The sequence below is a fragment of the Mastigoproctus giganteus genome, chromosome 12 (assembly GCF_048544385.1).
Source record: "Mastigoproctus giganteus isolate SK-2022 chromosome 12, ASM4854438v1, whole genome shotgun sequence".
NCBI lineage: Eukaryota > Metazoa > Arthropoda > Arachnida > Uropygi > Thelyphonidae > Mastigoproctus > Mastigoproctus giganteus.
Window position 1 is genome coordinate 169,273,015 of NC_143586.1, and position 21,692 is coordinate 169,294,706.

Genomic DNA, 21,692 nt, shown 5'->3' on the forward strand with positions numbered 1-21,692 from the left:
TTTGCAGATGATACAAAGGTTGGCTGAATTGTTAAGGACACTACTGACGCTATGCTGCAGCAACAGGATCTGAAAAGGTTGAGCAGATTGGCTGAGAGGTGGCAAATGAAGTTTAACATTGACAAATGTAAAGTACTACATATGGGAAACAGTAACCCCAGAGCAACGTATCAACTCTGTGGTACTACACTAACAGTGGTAGAGAATGAAAAGGACCTAGGGGTAATTTTGCAGGCAGATATGAAGTTCTCTGAGCAGTGCAGATGGGCTGCAAGAATAGTTCATGGTGTCTTGTCAATGATATACAGGAATTTTTCTAGCAGGGATAAGGCGGTGATTATTCCCTTGTATAAGGCAATGGTCAGGCCACACCTAGAGTACTGTATACAGGTCTGGAGGCCTCATTTCAAGAAGGATGCAGAGCTGCTGGAACGAGTACAGAGAATGGCTACAATATTAGTGAATGGAAGAAAAGGTTGCTCTTACGAAGAAAGGCTTAAGTTTTGCAAATTACAATATCTGGAGACTAGGCACCGGCGAGGTGATCTGATAGAGGTGTATAAAGCCTTGAATGGTTTGAGCATGCTCAATGTTGATGGGATTCTTCCTCTTGCTCAGAATAATCACCTGAGAGGGCATAAATTCAAATTGAGGAAAGACAGATGTAGGATGGATGTGCGGAAGTTTGCTTTTAGCCAGCGGGTAGTTGGTTGGTGGAACAGACTTCCATCCCTGTTGTGGAAGTTGATAGCCTAAATAAATTCAAGGCTCAGCTGGACAGGTATTTCGAACTAAGGGAGGGGTGAAATGGAAGTGGTTTTTTTTTTTTTTTTTTTTGGCTGATGCTGCATAAGCTTGCTTTCTTGCATCAAATGCCTCTACTAATGCTAATGCTATCCTCTGAGGTGATGCAATTGAGGTGTTTAAGACTGAATGGATTGAGCAAGCACAATGCTGATGGAATTCTTCCTCTTGCTGCGACTATACATGAGGGAGCATAACTTCAAATTGAGGAAGGATGATTGCAGGATAGAGCTGCAGAAGTTTGCTTCAGCCAGCAGGTGGTTGATTGTTGAAACAAATATCTGTCTGTTTTTGTGGAAGTGGGTAGTTTGAAGAAATTCAAGGAAGAAGTAGTCAAATTCTTGGAGGGGGATGGATGGGTGAGATGGCACAATTTTTTTTTTGTTTGCTGATGCTCTATAAGCCTGCTTTCTTTCATCATTTGCCACAACTAATACTAATATTAAAGTAGACACCTCACATCAAACAGTAACATTTTGATATAAAGTAGTTGTTTAGGAAGGTCACGCTAATTTTCAGATGCTCAATATCTAAAAGTTTGTTTATTTACTTAATGATTCAAATGAAAGTGGTTTTTTTTTTTTTTTTTTTTTGATTTGGTAGTTGTTGGCGCATCGGCTTCTGTGGCCATATTGCACCTCCCAAGGTTTTTTGCAGTACTTTGATCCAAGCCCGAGGCGGGAATCGAACCCACGACCTTTGGGTTGCCGGGCAGGTACTTTACCCACTCGGCTAAATGAAAGTGGAATGAAAGTGGAATCTTCACTCATGATCAAATGACTGATTAGGTCGGCCATCATTCACTTCTGTAGAAAAAACGAATAAGTTATTGTTGTACCATTTGTGTTACATAAATGAAACTTTAAATAAATATGCAATACATGACATATACTTCATTCTGATATGTTCAATTCTCTTGATTGACGACTAATGGATGTTTGGGGGACCATATTGTAATGTTGCTCTGATTCTTTCAATACACTGCTGCATACCTACTACACTGCTGTTCTAAATTTGTAAATACAATGTGTTATGGTCTTTTGACTTGGAATACCACCATTTCTTCTAATGTTTAAGTGGTGGCAAAATTCATGTTCAGTACTCAACAACAGTCACCTGATTAAAAAAATGTTCTGACAGCAAATGCTCAATTTTTAACCACTGCTCCAATTTTACTGAATGCTTTAGTAAATCTACTCCAGGGCACAAATTGCAATACCCCACTGTAACTGCTATGAATTGGTGATTTGGTAAAAAAAAGGTAATTTGTTTTGCTCTGCCCAATAGCAAGGATAAAAATCTTCAAAATAAGAGAACAATATCTTAGTACAGTATTTATTATCTTGGTCCAAATCTAATTTCAACACCCACTAGTTATGGAATATTCAGAGTTGATTTTTTTTTTTTCATTTCATATTGATTTTGTGTGGTCACCAAAATAAGCAATTTCCAAAAAAGAACTCAATGAATGGGAAACATTTGATTTTATATCATTCACATTGCAGAGAATGAGTTAAAAATACAGAACTGAGAATTATAGTAAGCTGTTTTATAAGTATGGGGGTATTTCATATCTTAGTACAGTAGCTTCAAACAAACCTTGGAGAAGGAATTCACTGTAAATCAATACTTCAAATATGTTATAGCCAAAAAAATATAAAACCGGAGTGATCACAATTTAACAAAATCTTAAGTTACATTCTAAACAACTATATAATATCGGTGTAAATACACCATAGTTAACCCATATATTTGAGCTACGATTGATAAATAACGCCGGGTACCACCACCCTGGGTGGTGGTACCCGGCGTTATTTATCAATGTTATTTATTTTCAGCGGTACCACCACCCTGGGTGGTGGTACCGCTGAAAATAAATAACAGTAGCCTTCTCTACTAGAGAAGCGTTATTTAGTTGAAGTAATTCAATAGTAGCTATCTTGTTGTGAAGGCAACCACATTATGAGATACAATTAAAACGATGCCTTCTACTCTACAATCGTAGCTCAAATATATGGGTTAACTATGGTGTATTTACACCGATATTATATAGTTAATTATCAAAACCCATAAGGATTATGCCTAGTGCATTTAATTTTCCAAATACATTACCACCACACCCTTTTGGCATCTCTCATAATGTGGATATAACTTCGCAACAGAGATGGCTTGTTGTATTACCTGGGTACCTGCCCGCCCACTGATTACGAAGCCAAACAGCTTCGAAACGATCGTCTGGATGGTGGTACTGCTGAAAATAAATAACAGTAGCCTTCTCTACTAGAGAAGTGTTATTTATTTGAAGTAATTCAATAGTAGCTATCTTGTTGTGAAGGCAACCACATTATGAGATACAATTAAAACGATGCCTTCTACGCTACAATCGTAGCTCAAATATATGGGTTAACTATGGTGTATTTACACCGATATTATATAGTTAATTATCAAAACCCATAAGGATTATGCCTAGTGCATTTAATTTTCCAAATTCTAAACAACAGAGAACAATATAGTATTGATTCTCAAACTGTAGACTCAGTGCTATTCATAATGGCAAGACAAGGTCAAACACTCGATCATACTAATGCTCACACATATAGGAGTGGTTTCTGGGGTTCAAGCCTGAATGACTACTAAATGCAGTAGTAATTGTATACATTCTAAAAATAATTAACTGTAAGCTCCTCTAAGCTGTCTTCAAATATGTAATATTGAAGTGAATTTTTACCAGTGCTTAATCCTCTCGGCAACCAATAAAATTAAAGAAGTGTGAAGGATCTTTAATTTTATTGGTTGGATGGGAAATTAAGCATTGGTAGATCTGCTTAAGTGAATGCAGCCATAATAAAAATTTAAAAATGTGTCAATAATTGTTTTTTTTTTTTTCTGTAAAATAAAACTTGTGAAAACATTTATATAAGGAAAAATTAACACATATATATTCTGCCTTTGTTTTTATTAAAAACCTCAACGATTCTGTGCTTTCAGTTTTCTATTTCAATTATTTCACATTTATTTTGATACTGCAAACCACGTTTATTTATTTATTTTTTTTTATGTAAACCCCAAACACGAGAGGTGTTAGAACCTATAGTACTCAGTACCGTGCTTGGATTGGAGGTTGAGAAGACAAAAGAAGATATTTGTTGACATTGGACTTGAACTTCTGTAGAATGTAATTTTCAGGAAATACGTATGAAGGAAGGTTGTTCCAGAAAACGGTAGTTGAATGAATAAACGAAGAAGATGAAAAGTTGGTTCTGTGAGTTTGAAATTAGACAGTAAATGGATGTTGGCTGGTGGCGGCACGTGTTTGGACTGTTTTGAAAGAGAGAGCAGGAATTATAGAAGCCAATTCAGAAGAACAGTGCCCATGGAGGTATCTGTAGAAGAGGCATGCAGCAGAAACAGTATATCTATGAGACAGCGAGTGGAGAGAGACTGTTAGAGATGAGTCATTAATTAACCTAACTGCCCTCTTCTGAATGGAATCAAGAAGCCTGAGAGAGGTTTTGGGGGCACCACCCCAGATGTGGGAACAATATTCCATGGCAGGGCAGATTTGCAATTTATACAGAGTGAGCAGCTGTTTGGAAGAAAAGTAACGCCAAGAGCGAAAGAGAAAGCCAAGTTTTTTAGATGCAGAAGAAGCAATATTTGTAACGTGCTTGTGCCAAGAGAGATTAGAAGTCAGGGTAATTCCCAAAAGAGATATATCATTTTGCCTAGAAATCGGAGTGTCACTAAAGATAGGCATAGGAGCAGAAGAATCCTTTTTGCGAGATATAAGACAAGGCTGAGTTTTAGAAGGGTTGAAATCAACTAATTTGTCTTTGCCCCACTGGAGAATTACCTGAAGATCGGCATTTAAGGTAGAAGGATTTTCGAAAAGTTGAAGTTGATTGAGCAGGACAAGGTTTCTCAAAATGGAAAGTGGAATGCAATGTGTTATCATCGGCAAAACTATGGATAGGATTTCCAGTCAATGGAAGAAGGTCATTAATATACAAGAGGAAAAGATTGGGGGAAAGAACTGAACCTTGGGGGACACCAGCATTAGTGGAGAAGTTAGAAGACAGAGAGCCATCTACCATAACCCTCAGTGAGCGATCAGAGAGAAAACTGGATAACCAATTACTAAAAACAGTTGGCAAACCATAAGATGGAAGCTTGTTTAGAAGACCTTTATGCCAAACATGATCAAAAGCCTTTGAGATGTCAAGAGCAACTACTTGTGTTTCACCGAACCTTTCCATTGAATTAGTCCATAAATGGGTAACATAAGCCAGAATATCACCAGTGGATCAACACTGACGGAATCCATACTGGCGATCGTTGATCAGACGGAAGGTTTCTAGGTAGTTTAAGAGTTGGCGGTTAATTGATTTCTCCATTACTTTGGAAAGAGTAGAAGTAATTGCAATAGGATGATAACTGAATGGGAGGGATTTGTCACCCTTTTTAGGAACTGGCTGGATATGAGCAAATTTCCAAGCAGAAGGAAAAACGCCTTTGGAATAAGAAAGGGAAAAAAGGCGGCAAAGAATAGGAGTAAGTTCAGGAGCACAGGTTTTGAGAACAAGTGGAGAAATACCATCAGGACCTGGAACTTTCTTAGCATCAAGATTTATCAACTCCTTCTGACATCCTTTTGACGGAAGACCACAGGAGGCACTGAATGGAGCGTGTTGGGAATGGTGGGAGGTCATTAATACATGAGCTGGAAGAAAAATGGGATGCTAGCAGGTCAGCTTTATCCTTGGCTGAAGTTACAACAGAACCATCTGGTTTGGACAGAGGTGGGGGCAGAGATGGGCAAAAGTTGCGGCCAATAGCTTTGGCAAGAGACCAGAATGCTCGGCTACCATTAGGGCAAGAAGCAAGTTTTCTACTCTTAGCCTGTTCAAACTCTAGTTTGGACTGATAAATAACTGCTTTACAATTGTTGCAAGCTTTGGTGTAGGCAGAAAATGAAACTGAAGAATTAGAAACAAGCCAATTACTATATGCAACATTCTTCTCTTGAACAGCCTTAGCACATTTATTGGAAAACCAAGGTTTAGATAAAGGACGAGATTTTAAAGTGGAGTGTGGGATAAAGGATTCCATTCCTGCAAGAATAATTTCACTGATACGATCTGAGCAATCGTTGACATCAGAAGTTTTGAAACAGTAATCCGACCAAGGAAAAGAAGAAAAGAAGTCTCGCAGGTCATCCCATTTTGCATTCTTGTAATGCCAAACAACACGAGGTTGGGAATAGCCATGAGATAAAGGTTCCATTGGAGAAGAGACCATCACCAAGTTGTGATCTGAAGTGCCTAAAGGACCTCTCACTTCGACCGTGTACTTAGAAGGGTTGTTTGTGAGAAAAAGATCAAGCGTATTGACTGTATGATTAGGATTGTCCAGTATTCTTGTAGGTAAATGAACAATCTGTGCAAGGTCATCATTACTAATTGCAAAAGTCTGAACATCTCGACCAGCTGGGTCGGTGTGACTAGAAAACGGAAGCCAGCTGAAGTTGTGAACATTAAAATCACCAAGGAAAATTACCTCACTGTTAGGAAAGTTGGACTGGAGAAAGTCAAGTTGCAAAGAGAGGAAGTCAAAGAGCTCCAAGTGATTAGTGGAGTTGGGAGAACGGTAGAGACAACAGATGAATATGACACAATGAGGTAGAGAGATTTTAAGCCAGAGAAGATCAAAGAGAGGAGATTCCAAATTGCCAAGTCTCTGACAGGGAATATCAGAACGGACATATGCACAAGTACCACCTTGGAGGCGAAAGGAATCATACAGCGAGATAATTTGGGCATCTGAGATGAGCAGTTGAATCAACTGATAACTGAGATTCTGTCAGAAAAAGTACATGGGGTTTGGCAGACTGCAAGTGGAAATGGACATCGTTGAGATGAGAATTGAATCCACGTATATTTGTGAAATGAATTAGGAAGTGCTTGGGAGGTTTAGATCTTTTTGCAGATAAGCTTGCTCTATTAGTTTGACAATTCATGGTGTATTCAATAGTAAGAAAAAGTGGGTGGGACATGCTGTATGAAGTAATGAAATTTTTGGATATGGTGTACACGTGGTAAGGATATACCCGGATCCTTGACATAACTGGGCCGCGACAATGTTCCCCGCATGCACACTACTCAGACTCCCTCCAGTCACTATCTGGCAGAGTAGAGGTAGCAAGATTATACACTAGCTGATCCAGAAGCCTCCTAGAGAGTTACCAATAGGTTCGGTCCGGTGTACTAACTAACGGCCGGCCTGCGAACACCGTTTTAGAGCTGTACCCTCGAAATGTAAGGAATATTGGATCTCGCCACGACGTTCATCATAACCTCAAAAGTCATCAATCATACTGCATGATGGAAGAGATAGGGAATGACCTTCTTCCATTGACTGGAAATCCTATCCATAGTTTTGCCGACGATAGCACATTGCATTCCACTTTCCATTTTGAGAAACCTTGTCCTGCTCAATCAGCTTCAACTTCTTGAAAATCTGCTACCAATTCCTTGAATGTCGATCTTCAGGTAATTCTCCAGTGGGGCAAATAACTTAGTTGATTTCAACCCTTCTAAAACTCAGTCTTGTCTTATATCTCGCAAAAAGGATTCTTCTGCTCCTATGCTTATCTTTGGTGACACTCCGATTTCTAGGCAAAATGATATATCTCTTTTGGGGATTACCCTGACTTTTAATCTCTCTTGGCACAAGCACATTACAAATATTGCTTCCTCTGCATCTAAAAAACTTGGTTTTCTCTTTTGCTCTCGGCGTTACTTTTCTTCCAAACAGCTGCTCACTCTGTATAAATCGCAAATCCGCCCTGCCATGGAATATTGTTCCCACATCTGGGGTGGTGTCCCCAAAACCTCTCTCAGGCTTCTTGATTCCATTCAGAAGAGGGCAGTTAGGTTAATTAATGATTCGTCTCTAACAGAGTCTCTCCACTCACTTTCTCATAGACGTACTGTTTCTGCTGCATGCCTCTTCTACAGATACTTCCATGGGCACTGTTCTTCTGAATTGGCTTCTATAATTCCCGCTCTCTCTTTCAAAACAGTCCGAACACGTGCCGCCACCAGCCAACATCCATTTACTTTCCAACTTCAAACCTACAGAACCAACTTTTCATCTTCCTCATTTATTGATTCAACTGCCGTTTTCTGGAACAACCTTCCTTTATACGTATTCCCTGAAAATTACAATCTACAGAAGTTCAAGTCCAATGTCAACAAATATCTTCTTTTGTCTTCTCAACCTCCAACCCAAGCACGGAACTATAGGTTCTAATACCTCTCGTGTTTGGGGTTCACATAATAAAAAAAATAAAAAATAAAATAAAAAAACTTCTTAACTTTTCTCAGGTTCTAGGAGATGCAGATAATTTCAGATTAATATTACTCCAAAGATATTCGTCCTCTGTTGTTACTTTATTTTAGCATATTTTTGACAGCACGAGGGTTAAATGTAAAATATTGCATTTTAATTGAAGAGTTAAAATAACAAGCAAAATTAAAACTTTGTTTTTATTTATTTTATTCTTTTGTTTTATTATAGTAGTTTATTTCCCCTCCTCTAAACAAATACTTGTGGGCCTCCCCCAAATGAAGATGGGACATGTTCCACAGATTGGAAAATGCTGACTTAAGGCAAACATATTAATATTAATGTGAAATTGCTAAAAAAGTGAGCTTACACAAGATGATGTAATATTTGTACTTCCAGAATTATCTTCCTAAAAAAAAAGAAAAAACAAAAAGAGTTAAATTAAATTAATTAAAATAGTCATAAAACTAATAAGATTTTTTAAATTACCAGAGAAATCAATTACTATAGTGAACTTTCTTTTTTATTTTTGTTTTCATTATCTAATCACAATAAACTTTTTAAATCTACTTTCTAGATTTAAGGATTTTAAATCACTAATCTTTTCGTCTTTTAAAAAGGTGTATGAAAGTATAGTCTTTATACTTTCATATTTTTGTGTAAATGATACAAAACACAGTTGAAAAAATTTCCCACACATTACAATGTCTTGAATTGTATTATATATTCATTTACTCATTAAGTGAATGGGACTTGGCACCTCAAAGTTTTAAGAACCTAAATAAAGGGCTTATTAGTAAAATTGATAACAGACTTGAGGAAAATAATGCTAGAAATAATGCCAGATACAGGCTGAGGAAATTAAATTAAATTAAAATTTCTGTGTTTTAATGGGCAGAATTTAGTCTCTGAAGAAAAGACCTGATGCCCTGACAACAATTCAATCAATGGACTCTTTTTTTTTTTTTTTTTTTTTGTTAGTGCATCAGCTTCTATGGCCATAATGCACTTCCCAAAGTTTTTGCATTTTACTCTGATCCAAGCCTGAGGTGGGATTCGAACCCACGACCTTTGGGTTGCCAGGCAGGTACTTTACCCACCTGGCTAGCCCGTCGGCATCAGTGGACTCGTGAGATGGTTCAAGGGTCTAACTTCCTGCTGGAGTTATTCCTTTACATCTGGTTGCAGGTCAGGGTAATTCTAAATTATCTCTATAATTCTGGGATATCCAATTGTTAATGAAACTGGGAAATGGGAAATGCTGATAAGTAGAGATTTCAGAAACATAGTGCAATTCAGTGATGAAATGAATATAGTAAAAAAAAAATCAAAGATTAATATTATCATAAACCAATTATCTTTTAGAAATAGTGTCATAACCCATGATCAGTGTTCACACTCTATATTAGAATAGGATTCTCTTTGTTAAAAAAAATACTGGTTATTCAATGTAGTGTGCATGAATTTAATAACCAAATTAAAAAGGATCATAAACACCAAAAGTATGATGACTTTATGACCCCTCTTGGCTGCTTTATGTTATGGCCTTTTATTAGCATTTAATTGTCCTTTGTATCTTGTATTTTGCATTAAATAACTAGTTTCATTTAACACGCAGAGAGCAATTTTCTTATATGTAGTGTCACCTCTTACCAGTATCACAGAAAATATTATACAGTGCAAACAAGTACTGTATAATAATTAGCATTAGCATTAGCATTAGTAGAGGCATTTGATGCAAGAAAGCAAGCTTATGCAGCATCAGCCAAAAAAAAAAAAAAAAAAAAAAAAAAAACCACTTCCACTTCACCCCTCCGTTCGTTCAAAATACCTGTCCAGCTGAGCCTTAAACTTATTTAGGCTATCAACCTCCACAAGGGATGGAAGTCTGTTCCACCAACCAACCACCCGCTGGCTAAAGGCAAATTTCCGCACGTCTATCCTACATCTGTCTTTCCTCAATTTGAATTTATGCCCTCTCAGGTGATTATTCTGAGCTAGAGGAAGAATCCCATCAGCATTGAGCATGCTTAAACCATTCAAGGCTTTATACACCTCTATCAGATCACCTCGCTGGTGCCTAGTCTCCAGACACTGTAATTTGCAAAACTTAAGCCGTTCTTCGTAAGAGCACCCCTTTGTTCCATTCACTAATCTTGTTGCCCTTCTCTGTACTCGTTCCAGCAGCTCTACATCCTTCTTGAAATGAGGCCTCCAGACCTGTATACAGTACTCTAGGTGTGGCCTGACCATCGCCTTATACAATGGAATAATCACCTCCTTATCCCTGCTGGAAAAATTCCTGTATATCATTGACAATACTCCATGAGCTACTCTTGCAGCCCGTCTGCACTGCTCAGAGAACTTCATATCTGCCTGCACAACCACCCCCAAGTCCCTTTCATTCTCTACCACTGTCAGTGTTGTACCACAGAGTTGATACGTTGCTCTGGGGTTGCTGTTTCCCATGTGTAGTACTTTACATTTGTCAATGTTAAACTTCATTTGCCACCTCTCAGCCCATCTGCTCAACCTTTCCAGATCCTGTTGCAGCAGCATAGTGTCAGTAGTGTCCTTGACAACCCTGCCAACCTTTGTATCGTCTGCAAACTTGGACATTAATCCCGATATACCATCATCAATATCATTTATAAATACAGAAAACAATAATGGACCCAGCCCTGAGGGACTCCACTAATAACATCAGTCCACGATGAGCAGTGTCCATTGATTACCACTCTCTGTCTTCTCCCCCTCAACCGCCCCTTTATCCATAGCAGTAATTTGCCTCCAATGTCACACTGCTCCAATTTGTGTAGCAGTCTTCCATGTGCAACAGTATCAAAAGCCTTTCTAAGATCCAAGTATATAATATCAAAGTTATTCCCTGCATCCAGTTCTTTTGTGACTGCATCATAGTACCCAATCAAGTTGGTCAGGCAAGACTTCCCCTTAACAAAACCATGCTGTGTCTGAGCTATAACTGAAGTCTTGTCTAAATGATCCTGCAGTGCTTCTTTAACCAGTGCCTCCATTAATTTTCCTGGAACAGAAGTTAAGCTCACAGGTCTATAATTACTTGTGTCAGCCTTTGATCCTCCTTTGTGAATTGGGGTCACATTTGCACATTTCCAGTCTACGGGTACCTCCCCTGAGTCCAAGGAAGCTCTCATAATTATGGCTAAGGGTTTGCTTACTTCCTTTGCTGCCTCCTTTAATATAACTGGATAGATCCCATTCACCCCGGTGCCTTTCTTGTGTTTATCTTCAACAGTTTCTCCTCCACTTTACTCCCAGTTATTTCAAGATTCTGTAACTTACTGCTAGAGTTGAATACACCTCTGGCATTCCCCTCGCTGAATAACTCCTCATGTGTGAATGTCGATGCAAAATATTCATTTAGTTTGTTAGCTACCTGAGCAGGATCATCAACACTTGACCCATCAATATCAAGAGGACCAATCTGATTCATCCCTCTCCTTCTAGAGTTTACATAAGTAAAGAACTCTTTGCTGTTTTTCTTTGCATCCCTTGCCAAGGATTTCTCATAATCTGCCTTCGCCTGCCTAACCTCCTTTGTAACTTGGTTGCATATCAACTTGTATCTATCATAGGCTTCTGTGTCATGTGTTAATTTGTAAGTATCCCATGCATTTTTCTTCTCTGCCATATGCCTCATTAGTTCATCTGACATCCATTTTGGCCTAAACCTTGAACAATATTTCTTAGTTGGTATGTAAAGCCTAGTAGCTTCCAAGATAAGTTCTTTGAATGCTTCCCATTTTGAATTTGCTGTTGGTAACATCATCAGTTGGTCCCACTGTATAGAATTTAAATACTGTCTCAGTCCATCGTAGTCGCCTTTACGGAAGCAATAACCCTTCCCTTTACCCCTAATGGTAGTTACCTCTTTGAGTAAATCCCACTTCAGCACACTGTGATCACTGCCACCTAGTGGTTCATTTATCTGCAGATTCTTAATGCATGAAGAATCACTGCTGATAATCAAATCAAGAGTATTGCTCCCTCTAGTTGCCTCCCGAACATGCTGATGTAGAAAACAATCATCCAATAAATCCACAAAAGCCCTGCTAGTGTGTGAGTATCCAGCCCCCAAATTCCAGTCAATATCTGGGAAATTAAAATCTCCCATTATAAGACACTCTGATTTACTGGCCCATTCTATTTCCCTGTACAGTTCCTTATTATACTCATCAGAGTCATTAGGCCTATAGCACACTCCTACTCTCAATTTTGATCTCCCAATGTTTATGTCACACCAAACTGACTCCACACTGCACTGTCCAGCGATGTCGACTGGCTTCACTTCCTTGGTTTTTATGTGTTTCTTAACTAATAGCATAACACCTCCCCCCTTCCTATCCTGTCTATCCTTTCTGTAGACGTTGTACTCCACAAATTGCAGTTCCGCATCCCTTATATCTGTGTGACACCACGTCTCTGATATCCCAACAATATCTGCCTTCGATGTTTTGAGCAATACCTCAAATTCATCAAATTTATTTACTAAACTCCTAGCATTGGTGTACACGCAAGTATACCTGCACCTGTTTCTATTCTTAGCTACCCTAACACAACCCATGTGTTTACTTGTACCACAATGGCTCCCAGCAGTCTCTGAAATACCATGCATCTTGTTTTTCAGGCTTCTGCTCATTCTAATAGAAGCAGTGCAAGAATCTCTTTCACCTCTGCCAGTGGCTACTGTCAATCTATTGGTCTTTGTCTCCCCCCAAGCTAGCAGTTTTCCGACCCACCTAACACTGCCTCGATAGCATCAGCAAATATTCTTGCACCCTTTCTATTTAAGTGTATCCCATCCCTGTAGAAGCAATCTCTCCTTATATGTAATCTCTTCTTATATAAGAAGAGAGCAATCTCTTCTTATATGTAGTGTCACCTCTTACCAGTATCACAGAAAATATTATACAGTGCAAACAAGTACTGTATAATAATATGTCAAACTGGCAAACTTTTACTCAGCTAGCAAGAGATATTGAAAAAAAGTCACAGTTATGGATTACTATGAAAGTACTAGGTGCCTGGAATTTTTCCAAGGCATGACAGGAGGGCATGTCTGCCATGAGACTTACAATGAATTCCAACATGGTGAGATTATACAGAGCTGAAGAGGTAAAATTTTTATCATGGCCCATAATTTTAGCAGAAGGAACTGCTGTTGGAAATATGGGGATAGGATACTTGACAAAAGGAGCAAGAATATTTACTGGGCCAACAAGGCAGTGTTAGGTGTTTGGAGAACAGTTAGCTTCATCAGGAATAGGATGCATAAACTAGTAATTTAATTATTATTATCATCATCATCATTAGCCATATGGTACAAGGAAGCCTAAGGCTTTTGCTGCACCAACCAAAAAAAAATTTCTGAGTAACACTGAGAGAGAGAGAGAGAGAGAGAGAGAGATTGATTGATTGATTGATTGATTTTGATTTTATTGGTGCAAAAACGACTACGGTTATACTGCGCCAAGAAAAGATTAAAATATCAACAAAGATAAATTCTGGTAACCTTTAAAAAGGTTACCCGTCAAATTGTTATATATATATATATATAAGGCAGTATAAGTTTAAAGGTAAATTATCCAATTTATATATGTGTGTATATATTAATAGCTTGTAAAAACTTAAAAACTGCTGACACATGGTCGTTGTCTGATAAAATCTGACTGCGTGTATAAGACTCAGTAGGATGAGTAAAAGCGGTAAAATATATATTGCAAACATGGGTAAAATTAACACAATCTATTAAAATATGCTTTATTGATAAAATGGTGTCACAAGACTCGCACATAGGAAGGTCATCTGGCCTCAGCAGAAACGAATATGTCAGATGACTGTGTCCTATGCGGAGTCGAGCAAGAACAACTTCCTCGCTCCGGCTCCTGCGCGGACTGGACTGCCATGTTTCTGTTACAGGCTTTATCTGGTATAATATATTTGTTCTCTCTCTATGCCATAGTTCTTGCCATTGGGAATATATCTTGTTGTGTATTAGTTGCCTGTAGTCTGTATAGGGGACTGACAGGCAACAATTATTAGTGGGAGCTGCTGATTTGGCTGCAGTGTCAGCCAAATCATTTCCCCTTATCCCAATGTGGCTAGGAATCCAGCAGAAGTGGATATCAAACTTATATTCATGAAGAGAATGTATCTTCTGCTAAACCTGACAGAGAACTGGATGAGAGTTGTCTCTCAAAGATAATAAAGCCTGTAATACACTCAAAGAATCAGAATATATTATTGACCTTTGGCATTGATCAAATGCCAAAGGTCAATAATATGTGGATCAAATGTGATCCAAGGCTAACTCTATAGCATGCAACTCTGCAGTGTATATGCTGGATTCAGGAAGAATCTGCTGAGATATTACAGTATCCGGAAAGACAACAGCAGATCCTATGCACAATTCAGACTTTGAGCCGTCTGTGTAAACTGGCAGGAAGTCGGAGTGCTCAGCTCGGTGTGCAGAACAGAGCTGCTGGTAGACAGATGATGGAGTCTCAGACTTTACCCATTTCTTAAGGGAAAAGTCACACGATGGGGTATGAGCATGCCAGGAAGAGTTTCTTTTGGTGTTTGTGCAACCTTGTCTACCATGATGTTAAACTCTCTGAGTAGCTCTTGGACAAGAATACCAAAAAGTTGGTTGGCAGTCTGAGGGATATTGTACAAGTTTTCCCAATGTGGCTCAAAAACGGATCCACGTAGGATGATCTGGCAGGGATTTAAACTTTAAAGCATAGTTTAAAGACAACTGCTTATGTCGAAGGGATAACGGTGGTTCATTTGCTTCGACATATAAGCTCTGGACAGGAGATGTTCGAAATGCTACAGTAGCGATACGGATAGCCTGATGGTGGACAGGGTCCAGCCATCGAAGGATTTAGATCATACAAGTGCATGATAAATATGTAGTAGGGTGCACCTGTCTGCTCCCCAACACGTAGAGTAGAGAGAGAGCGAAGAATATTTAGTCCCCTCGTGCTCTTTGTACGAAGTTGATGAATATGTTCTAGAAAAGTCAACTTTTTATCAAACACAAGTCCCAAGAATTTTGTGTCTGACACTACTGGAATGGCATTTTGTCCGAGCCTTAATTCAGGTTCAGGATGAAGATTACGCTTACGACAAAAGTGTACGCAAGCGGTCTTCTCTGGCGAGAACCTGAAGCCATTAGCAAGTGCCCAGGAATTAAGGTGATTGATGGCTTGTTGCAGTTGTCTTTCAATAACCCTCATGTTGCATGACTGAAATATGCTAAAGTCATCAACATAGAGGGTGCTGTTTACAGTTGGAGGAAGCTGTTCTGTGACAGAATTTACTTTGATGGCGAAAAGCATGACACTTAATACTGAACCTTGTGGTACTCCCTTCTCTTGGCAGAAGGGATGAGAGAGTGAGGATCCCACACAAACTTGGAAAGATCGATTGGCTAAAAAGTTTTTAATAAAAATGGGGAGATGCCCTCTAAGACCAAGGCTATGCAAATCTTTTAAGATGCCAAATCATCAAGTTGTGTCATACGCCTTCTCCACGTCAAAGAACACTGACACCAAATGTTCGCGTTTCAGGAAAGCATCCCAGATGGATGTTTCCTGTCTAATTAAGTGATCAAGAGTTGATCTGTTTTTTTGGAAGCCGCACTGGATGCTGGAGAGAAGGATCATTCGATTCTAAATACCACATTAACCAAAAATTAACCATTCTCTCCAGGATTTTGCATAGACAGCTAGTAAGATCTATAGGACGGTAATTAGTAGGGAGTTTAGAATCCTTTCCTGGCTTTGCAAAGGCAAGCACAAATACTATGCGCCAGGAATCCGGAAATTGCTCTTTTATATAGATTCTTATACAGAACAAACAGGCGATCCATAGATGTTGGTGAGAGATGTTTAAGCATTTCATAATGGATGCCATCTGGTCCAACAGCACTTGCCCTGGAATGATAAAGAGCTCTTTTTAGTTCCTGAAGAGTGACAGGCACGTTGCAAGGAAAAAGGCCTTTCAGTGTGAAATTTAGTGCTTCTTTTCTCTTTTATGTTTCAGGACCAGGAACTCTGGTGGAATAAGATGATATCCCAGAGATGTCTGAAAATGTTTCTCCAAGAGCAGTGGCTATTGCAGTGGGCTCTGCAATAGTGCATCCATTATAGTCTAGGATCGATGAGGGGTGGGATGTATATTTTCCCTTCATTTTTCGGATTTTATCCCAGACTACCTTAGTGTTGGTAGACTGGTTAATAGATGATGTAAAACGGATCCATGATTCCTTTTGACTCTGACGGTGAATGTAGCGTGCTTTGGCTTGCACACGTTTGAAGGCTATTAGATTAACAGTGGTAGGATATTGGCGGAATATCCCCAAGCTTTGTTTTGAGCCTTTTTTGCTGTTGTGCATTGTGAATTCCACCCAAGGCTTGGGAAAAGGTGGAAACTGGGCAGATGTTTTCGGTATGGTATTGGCAGCTGCATGGACGATATTTTCTGTGATGTACATGACTGCATCATTGATAGGCTCCTGACTGACTGAATTAAGGTCAAAATTTGCCTTATGTTGGAAGGCATTCCAGTCAGCCTGACCAGTCTTCCACCGTGGTAACCGTGGTACGCCCACTGTCTCCCACTGTTTAAGCAGGTTATCACAGGAAAGTGATCACTTCCATATGGGTTCTCCTCCACTTCCCAAGTCAGTGAAGGGAGTACAGAGGGGGAGCAGATAGAAAGATCAATGGCAGAAAGTGTACGGGTAGGCATGTGGAAGAATGTGTTGGTTCCCACATTTAGAAGGGAGAGGTCATTGTCATTTAGCATATGCTCTATGACTCGTCCCCTTCCATTATTGCTAGCACTACCCCACAGGGTGTTATGTCCATTAAAATCCCCTAGAAGTACGAAAGGGGGAGGCAACTGTGTTACAAGATCATCAAGGTCTTCCTGGGAGATGTCAGTCCCAGGTGGCAAATAAATTCAACAGACCGTTAATAGAAATCCCACTGTAAGGCAAATTGCAACAGCCTCTATGCTGGTTGTAAGTAGCAAGGCCTGAACTGGGGTCTGGTTGCCTACAAGGATAGCCACTCCTCCATGAGCAGGACCATCCAAAATTCTGTCCTTACAAAAAATTGTGATGTTATGCATGGTGGGGTCATCATTTGCCTTTAGATAAGTCTCCTGCAAGCAAAAGCAAACTGGCTCGTGCTTTTGCAGGAGGGCCTTGATGTCATCAGTATTTCGCCAGAATCCACGACAATTCCGTTGTAGGAATTTAGCCATTATTTTGGCTTGGTGGGTCCATCAGGCGGTTTCCAAGGTGCTGAGGGCTTACTTTTGTCAGTCTTGGATTTATCTTTTTTGGGGAAGTGTGGATGCTGTCCCATGTCCATTTCCTCCTCCGCAAAGAGTTCCAAGACTGATTCATCCGGTATCTCCTTATTCTCTACATCCATTGTTTCTGGTATGATGGGTGACTCTTCCTCGAACTTTTTAGCTTTTCTTTATCACTTGGTTCTGGTAGTGGTGGAGCACTAGGAGGTACGGATATAGGAGTGGCAGCTGATTGTGTTTTTATGGTGGGCTTTTGTGAACTCAATAAATAGCGTGCAATCGGAATGAATGACTCTCTTGGTGGTATAGTCATCTCAGTTTGTGTACCAATAGTGCACTTAGCAGAAACCTGGGCATATGAAGGTCTCCCACTATTTATTGGTTGGATACATTTTCTGGCCTCTAGGTAGGAGATATTCAGCTCTGTTTTCAGTTTTTGGATTTCTTTTTTATCCTTCCACCGCTGGCATGCTCTAGAGTAGGCGGGGTGCTCTCCTTGGAAATTGACACAGATCAGTTTTGAAGCTGAACATTCCTTGCCCTCGTGGTCTTTATTTAACACCACATCGAGCACAGGTAGGGTTACCACGACAAGATGTTTGTGAGTGGCCGTATTTTTGGCATCTAAAACACTTCAGTGGGTTTGGGATATAAATCCTCACTGGGCAGTTTAGATAGCCTGCCTTGATGGAACTTGGAGGCCGTGGAGTGTTGAACGTGAGGATAAGAACTCGGGCAGGGACGAGATTCCCATCCTTTCATATTGATATTCTCTTGATAGCTGTTACTACTTGATCTTTCAATTCAGAACAGATTTCTTCTTCGGAGACATGAAGAAGGTCCCACTCATACAACACCTCGTGAAGAATTCAGAGTTTTGTGGGGGGATTACAGTGATAGGTATTCCCCCTATGAATGTAGAGTTTATGATTTTTGCCACTTGTTTTGTGGTAGAAGCTTCGACCAAAAGGTCGCCAGAATGCAGTCTTTTTACAGATTTAGGTGACCCTTCTAATCCTTTCTGGATAAAGAAGGGTGACATCTTTCCAATTGACTGCTCTCCAGTGGAATGGAGAATGAGGAAAAGCGGTGTCACTGATGGCGGTGGTGTATCCTCAGTCCTGGCTCTTCTTGCAGAGGTGTTTTCTGTGGTTTCATCTCGATTAGGTAGGGGCCTTGTTGGGGCCCCAGAAGAAATAGAATTTAAATTACTCATATAAGTAAGATAAAAATTTCCAATGCCCTAAGTACCTCACCCACCACGGAGCCCTACGAGGGGACGCCCACTGTGAACTAGCAGGTACTGCGTACACGAATGGGATGTCAAGTTCGCTTCCATACCCACGTTTCCAATAAGCCTTGATCCTGTCCCAGGACCAAAGGGAGGGAGACTTATTGGAATGCAGTTGACCCTAGCAGTAAGAACTACCCGTCATGTCGAAGCAGGGGCCAAAGTGGTGTATTAAGGCTGGGCCCCTCAACCACCAGGATCCCCCTTTCCGAATTCCATGGGTTGCGCCGCACGGCGCACACGCCGTATTCCAATGATATAACCCTGGAACCAAGGTATGGACGTTAGATCCCAGTGATGCTAGTCTGGACTTCCAGACTAGCATCACTGGGAGGTCCCCTCACCACGTACAGGTGCCCACGTCAAGGAGAGAGAGAGAGAGAGAGAAACAGAAGATAATCACCAAGGAAGAGAAGAATGGTGATATTCTAATGGTGACATGCTGCAAAAAATAGTATCAATTTTTACACTATTACAAAGGGTCCTACTGAACATGCAGTAACTCAAAAAACAATACGGAGAATACAGATCCTGCCAGAGGTTTCAAATAGTTTCAGCATTCATAATGAGTGCTGAAGCTATTTGCCAATTTAATCAATAATATCTGAACTATTGATGAAACTGGGAAATGCTGGTAAGTAGTGATTTCACGAATGAGATTTGGCCTGAATTTGGAAGATATCATATATCAGAGAGACAGGCTTGATAGATGGGTAAAGAAGCATCTAAGCTCAACAAATGCAGCTTGTGGACATTACTGGATAGCTGTTTTCTTGCAGTGTATTAGAGAGGCAACAAGAGGAAGCAATAGTCTTGATCCACTTATAAGCAGATCCTTCATGAAGAAGAATCTACAATTGAAAATGTATGCCATAAGTTTATCACAAAAATCTAAAAGTCCCTAACAGGGAGCCAAATGATATTGTAATAACTGAGAGGAAACTAGAAGAGAAATTATTGAAGATAAACATAAGAAAGGCAACTGAAGTGGATGGAATCCATCCAATAATATGAAAAAAAGCAGCAAAGAAGGTAAGCATATCCTTGCCCATAATTGTGAGGGCATCCTTGGATTCCCAGAAGGTCCCTCTGGAGATATGGGCAAATGTATCCTCAATTCACATAGATGGATCAAAAGGTGACATTAAAAGGTGACCTTCTGTTCCAGGGAAAATAATGGAGTCACTGGTTAAACACGTAATGCAGGATCATCTAGACAGGAGTGTAGTTATACTTCAGTTCACAGCATCTGTGAACTGAAGTATACTGTCTTAAGAGTGTCTTAAGGGTAAATCTTGTCTGAACAATTTGACTGGATACTATGATGCAATCACAAAGGAACTGGATGCAAAAAATAATTTTGAAATCACATACTTTGGATTCCAGAAAGTTTTCGATACTGTCAGCAATAAAAGCCTGCTGTACAAATTGAAGCAGAGTGGCATTAAGGGAGCTACTGCTGTGGATAAAGGGATGCTTGTGTGGGAGACTGAGTGGATATTAATGTAGTAGTGGTAGTGGCATGTGATGCAAGAAATCAAGTTTATGAGCTTATGCAGCATTTGCCAAAAAAAATATATCACACCATTCCCTCCAAATGCCTGTCCAGTTCCTCTGTAAATTTATTTAACCTATCAACTTCAACAATGACAGATGGAAGTTTGTTCCAACAATTAACCACCCTCTGGCTAAAGGCAAATTTCCACACATCTATCTGTCTACATCTGTCTTTTCTTAATTTGAATTTATGCCATCTTAGGTTCGTAATCTGAACAAGTGGACGGATCCCATCAGAATTCAGCGTGCTCAACGCATTCAAGGCCTTATACACCTCAATCGGATTACCTCGCAGGTGCCTAGTCTCCAGCCACTGCAATTTGCGGAATTTAAGCCTCTCCTCCTAAGAGGATCCCTTCATTCCCCTCACCAATCTTGTTGCCCTTCTCTGTACACGCTCAAGCAAATCTACATCCTTCCTAAAATGAGGCCTCCAGACCTGTATGCAATACTCAAGGAATGGCCTTATACAGAGGGACAATCACCTCCTTTTCCCTGCTAGCAAAATTCCTGTATATCATTGACAAAACCCCATGACCTGCCCTGGCAGCCTGTCTGCATTGCTCAGAAAACTTCATATCTGAATGCATAATTACTCCCAGGTCTTTTTCATTTTCTACCATCTTAAGTGTAGTAGCACACAGTTGGTACGGTTTTCTGGGGTTACTTCTACCCATATGCAGTACTTTGCATTTGTCAATGTTAAACTTCAGTTGCCACTTCTCAGCCCATCTGCCCAAATTTTCTAGACCCTGTTGCAGTAGCACACTGCCATTACTGTCATTAACAACCCTGCCAACCTTTGTATCACTGCAAACTTTGACACTAAGCCTCATATACCTTCATCAATATCATTGATAAATATACAAAACAACAGTGGACCCAACACCGAACCCTGTGGGTCTCCACTAATAACATTAGTCCACGAAGAGTAGCACCCATTTATTACCACCCTCTGTCTTCTCCCACTCAACCATCCTTTTATCCATTGTAGCAACTTATCCTTAATACCATTCTGCTCCAATTTGTACAATAGTCTTCCATGCACAACAGTGTCAAAAGCTTTCCTGAAATCCAAGTTATTGCTTCCGTAAAGGCGACTACGATGGACTGAGACAGTATTTAAATTCTATACAGTGGGACCAACTGATGATGTTACCAACAGCAAATTCAAAATGGGAAGCATTCAAAGAACTTATCTTGGAAGCTACTAGGCTTTACATACCAACTAAGAAATATTGTTCAAGGTTTAGGCCAAAATGGATGTCAGATGAACTAATGAGGCATATGGCAGAGAAGAAAAATGCATGGGATACATACAAATTAA

At 39.8% G+C, this 21,692-nt stretch overlaps 1 protein-coding gene across 1 annotated transcript in view; it reads right to left on the reverse strand.

The window, feature by feature from the left end:
* LOC150077584 (uncharacterized) overlaps positions 1-21,692 on the reverse strand; it is a 246,973-nt gene that overhangs the window by 111,302 nt on the left and 113,979 nt on the right. The window contains exon 7 of the mRNA XM_090385952.1: positions 8,522-8,560. Coding sequence (XP_090242078.1) covers positions 8,522-8,560 — 39 coding nt within the window. The remainder of the gene's footprint in view (positions 1-8,521; positions 8,561-21,692) is intronic.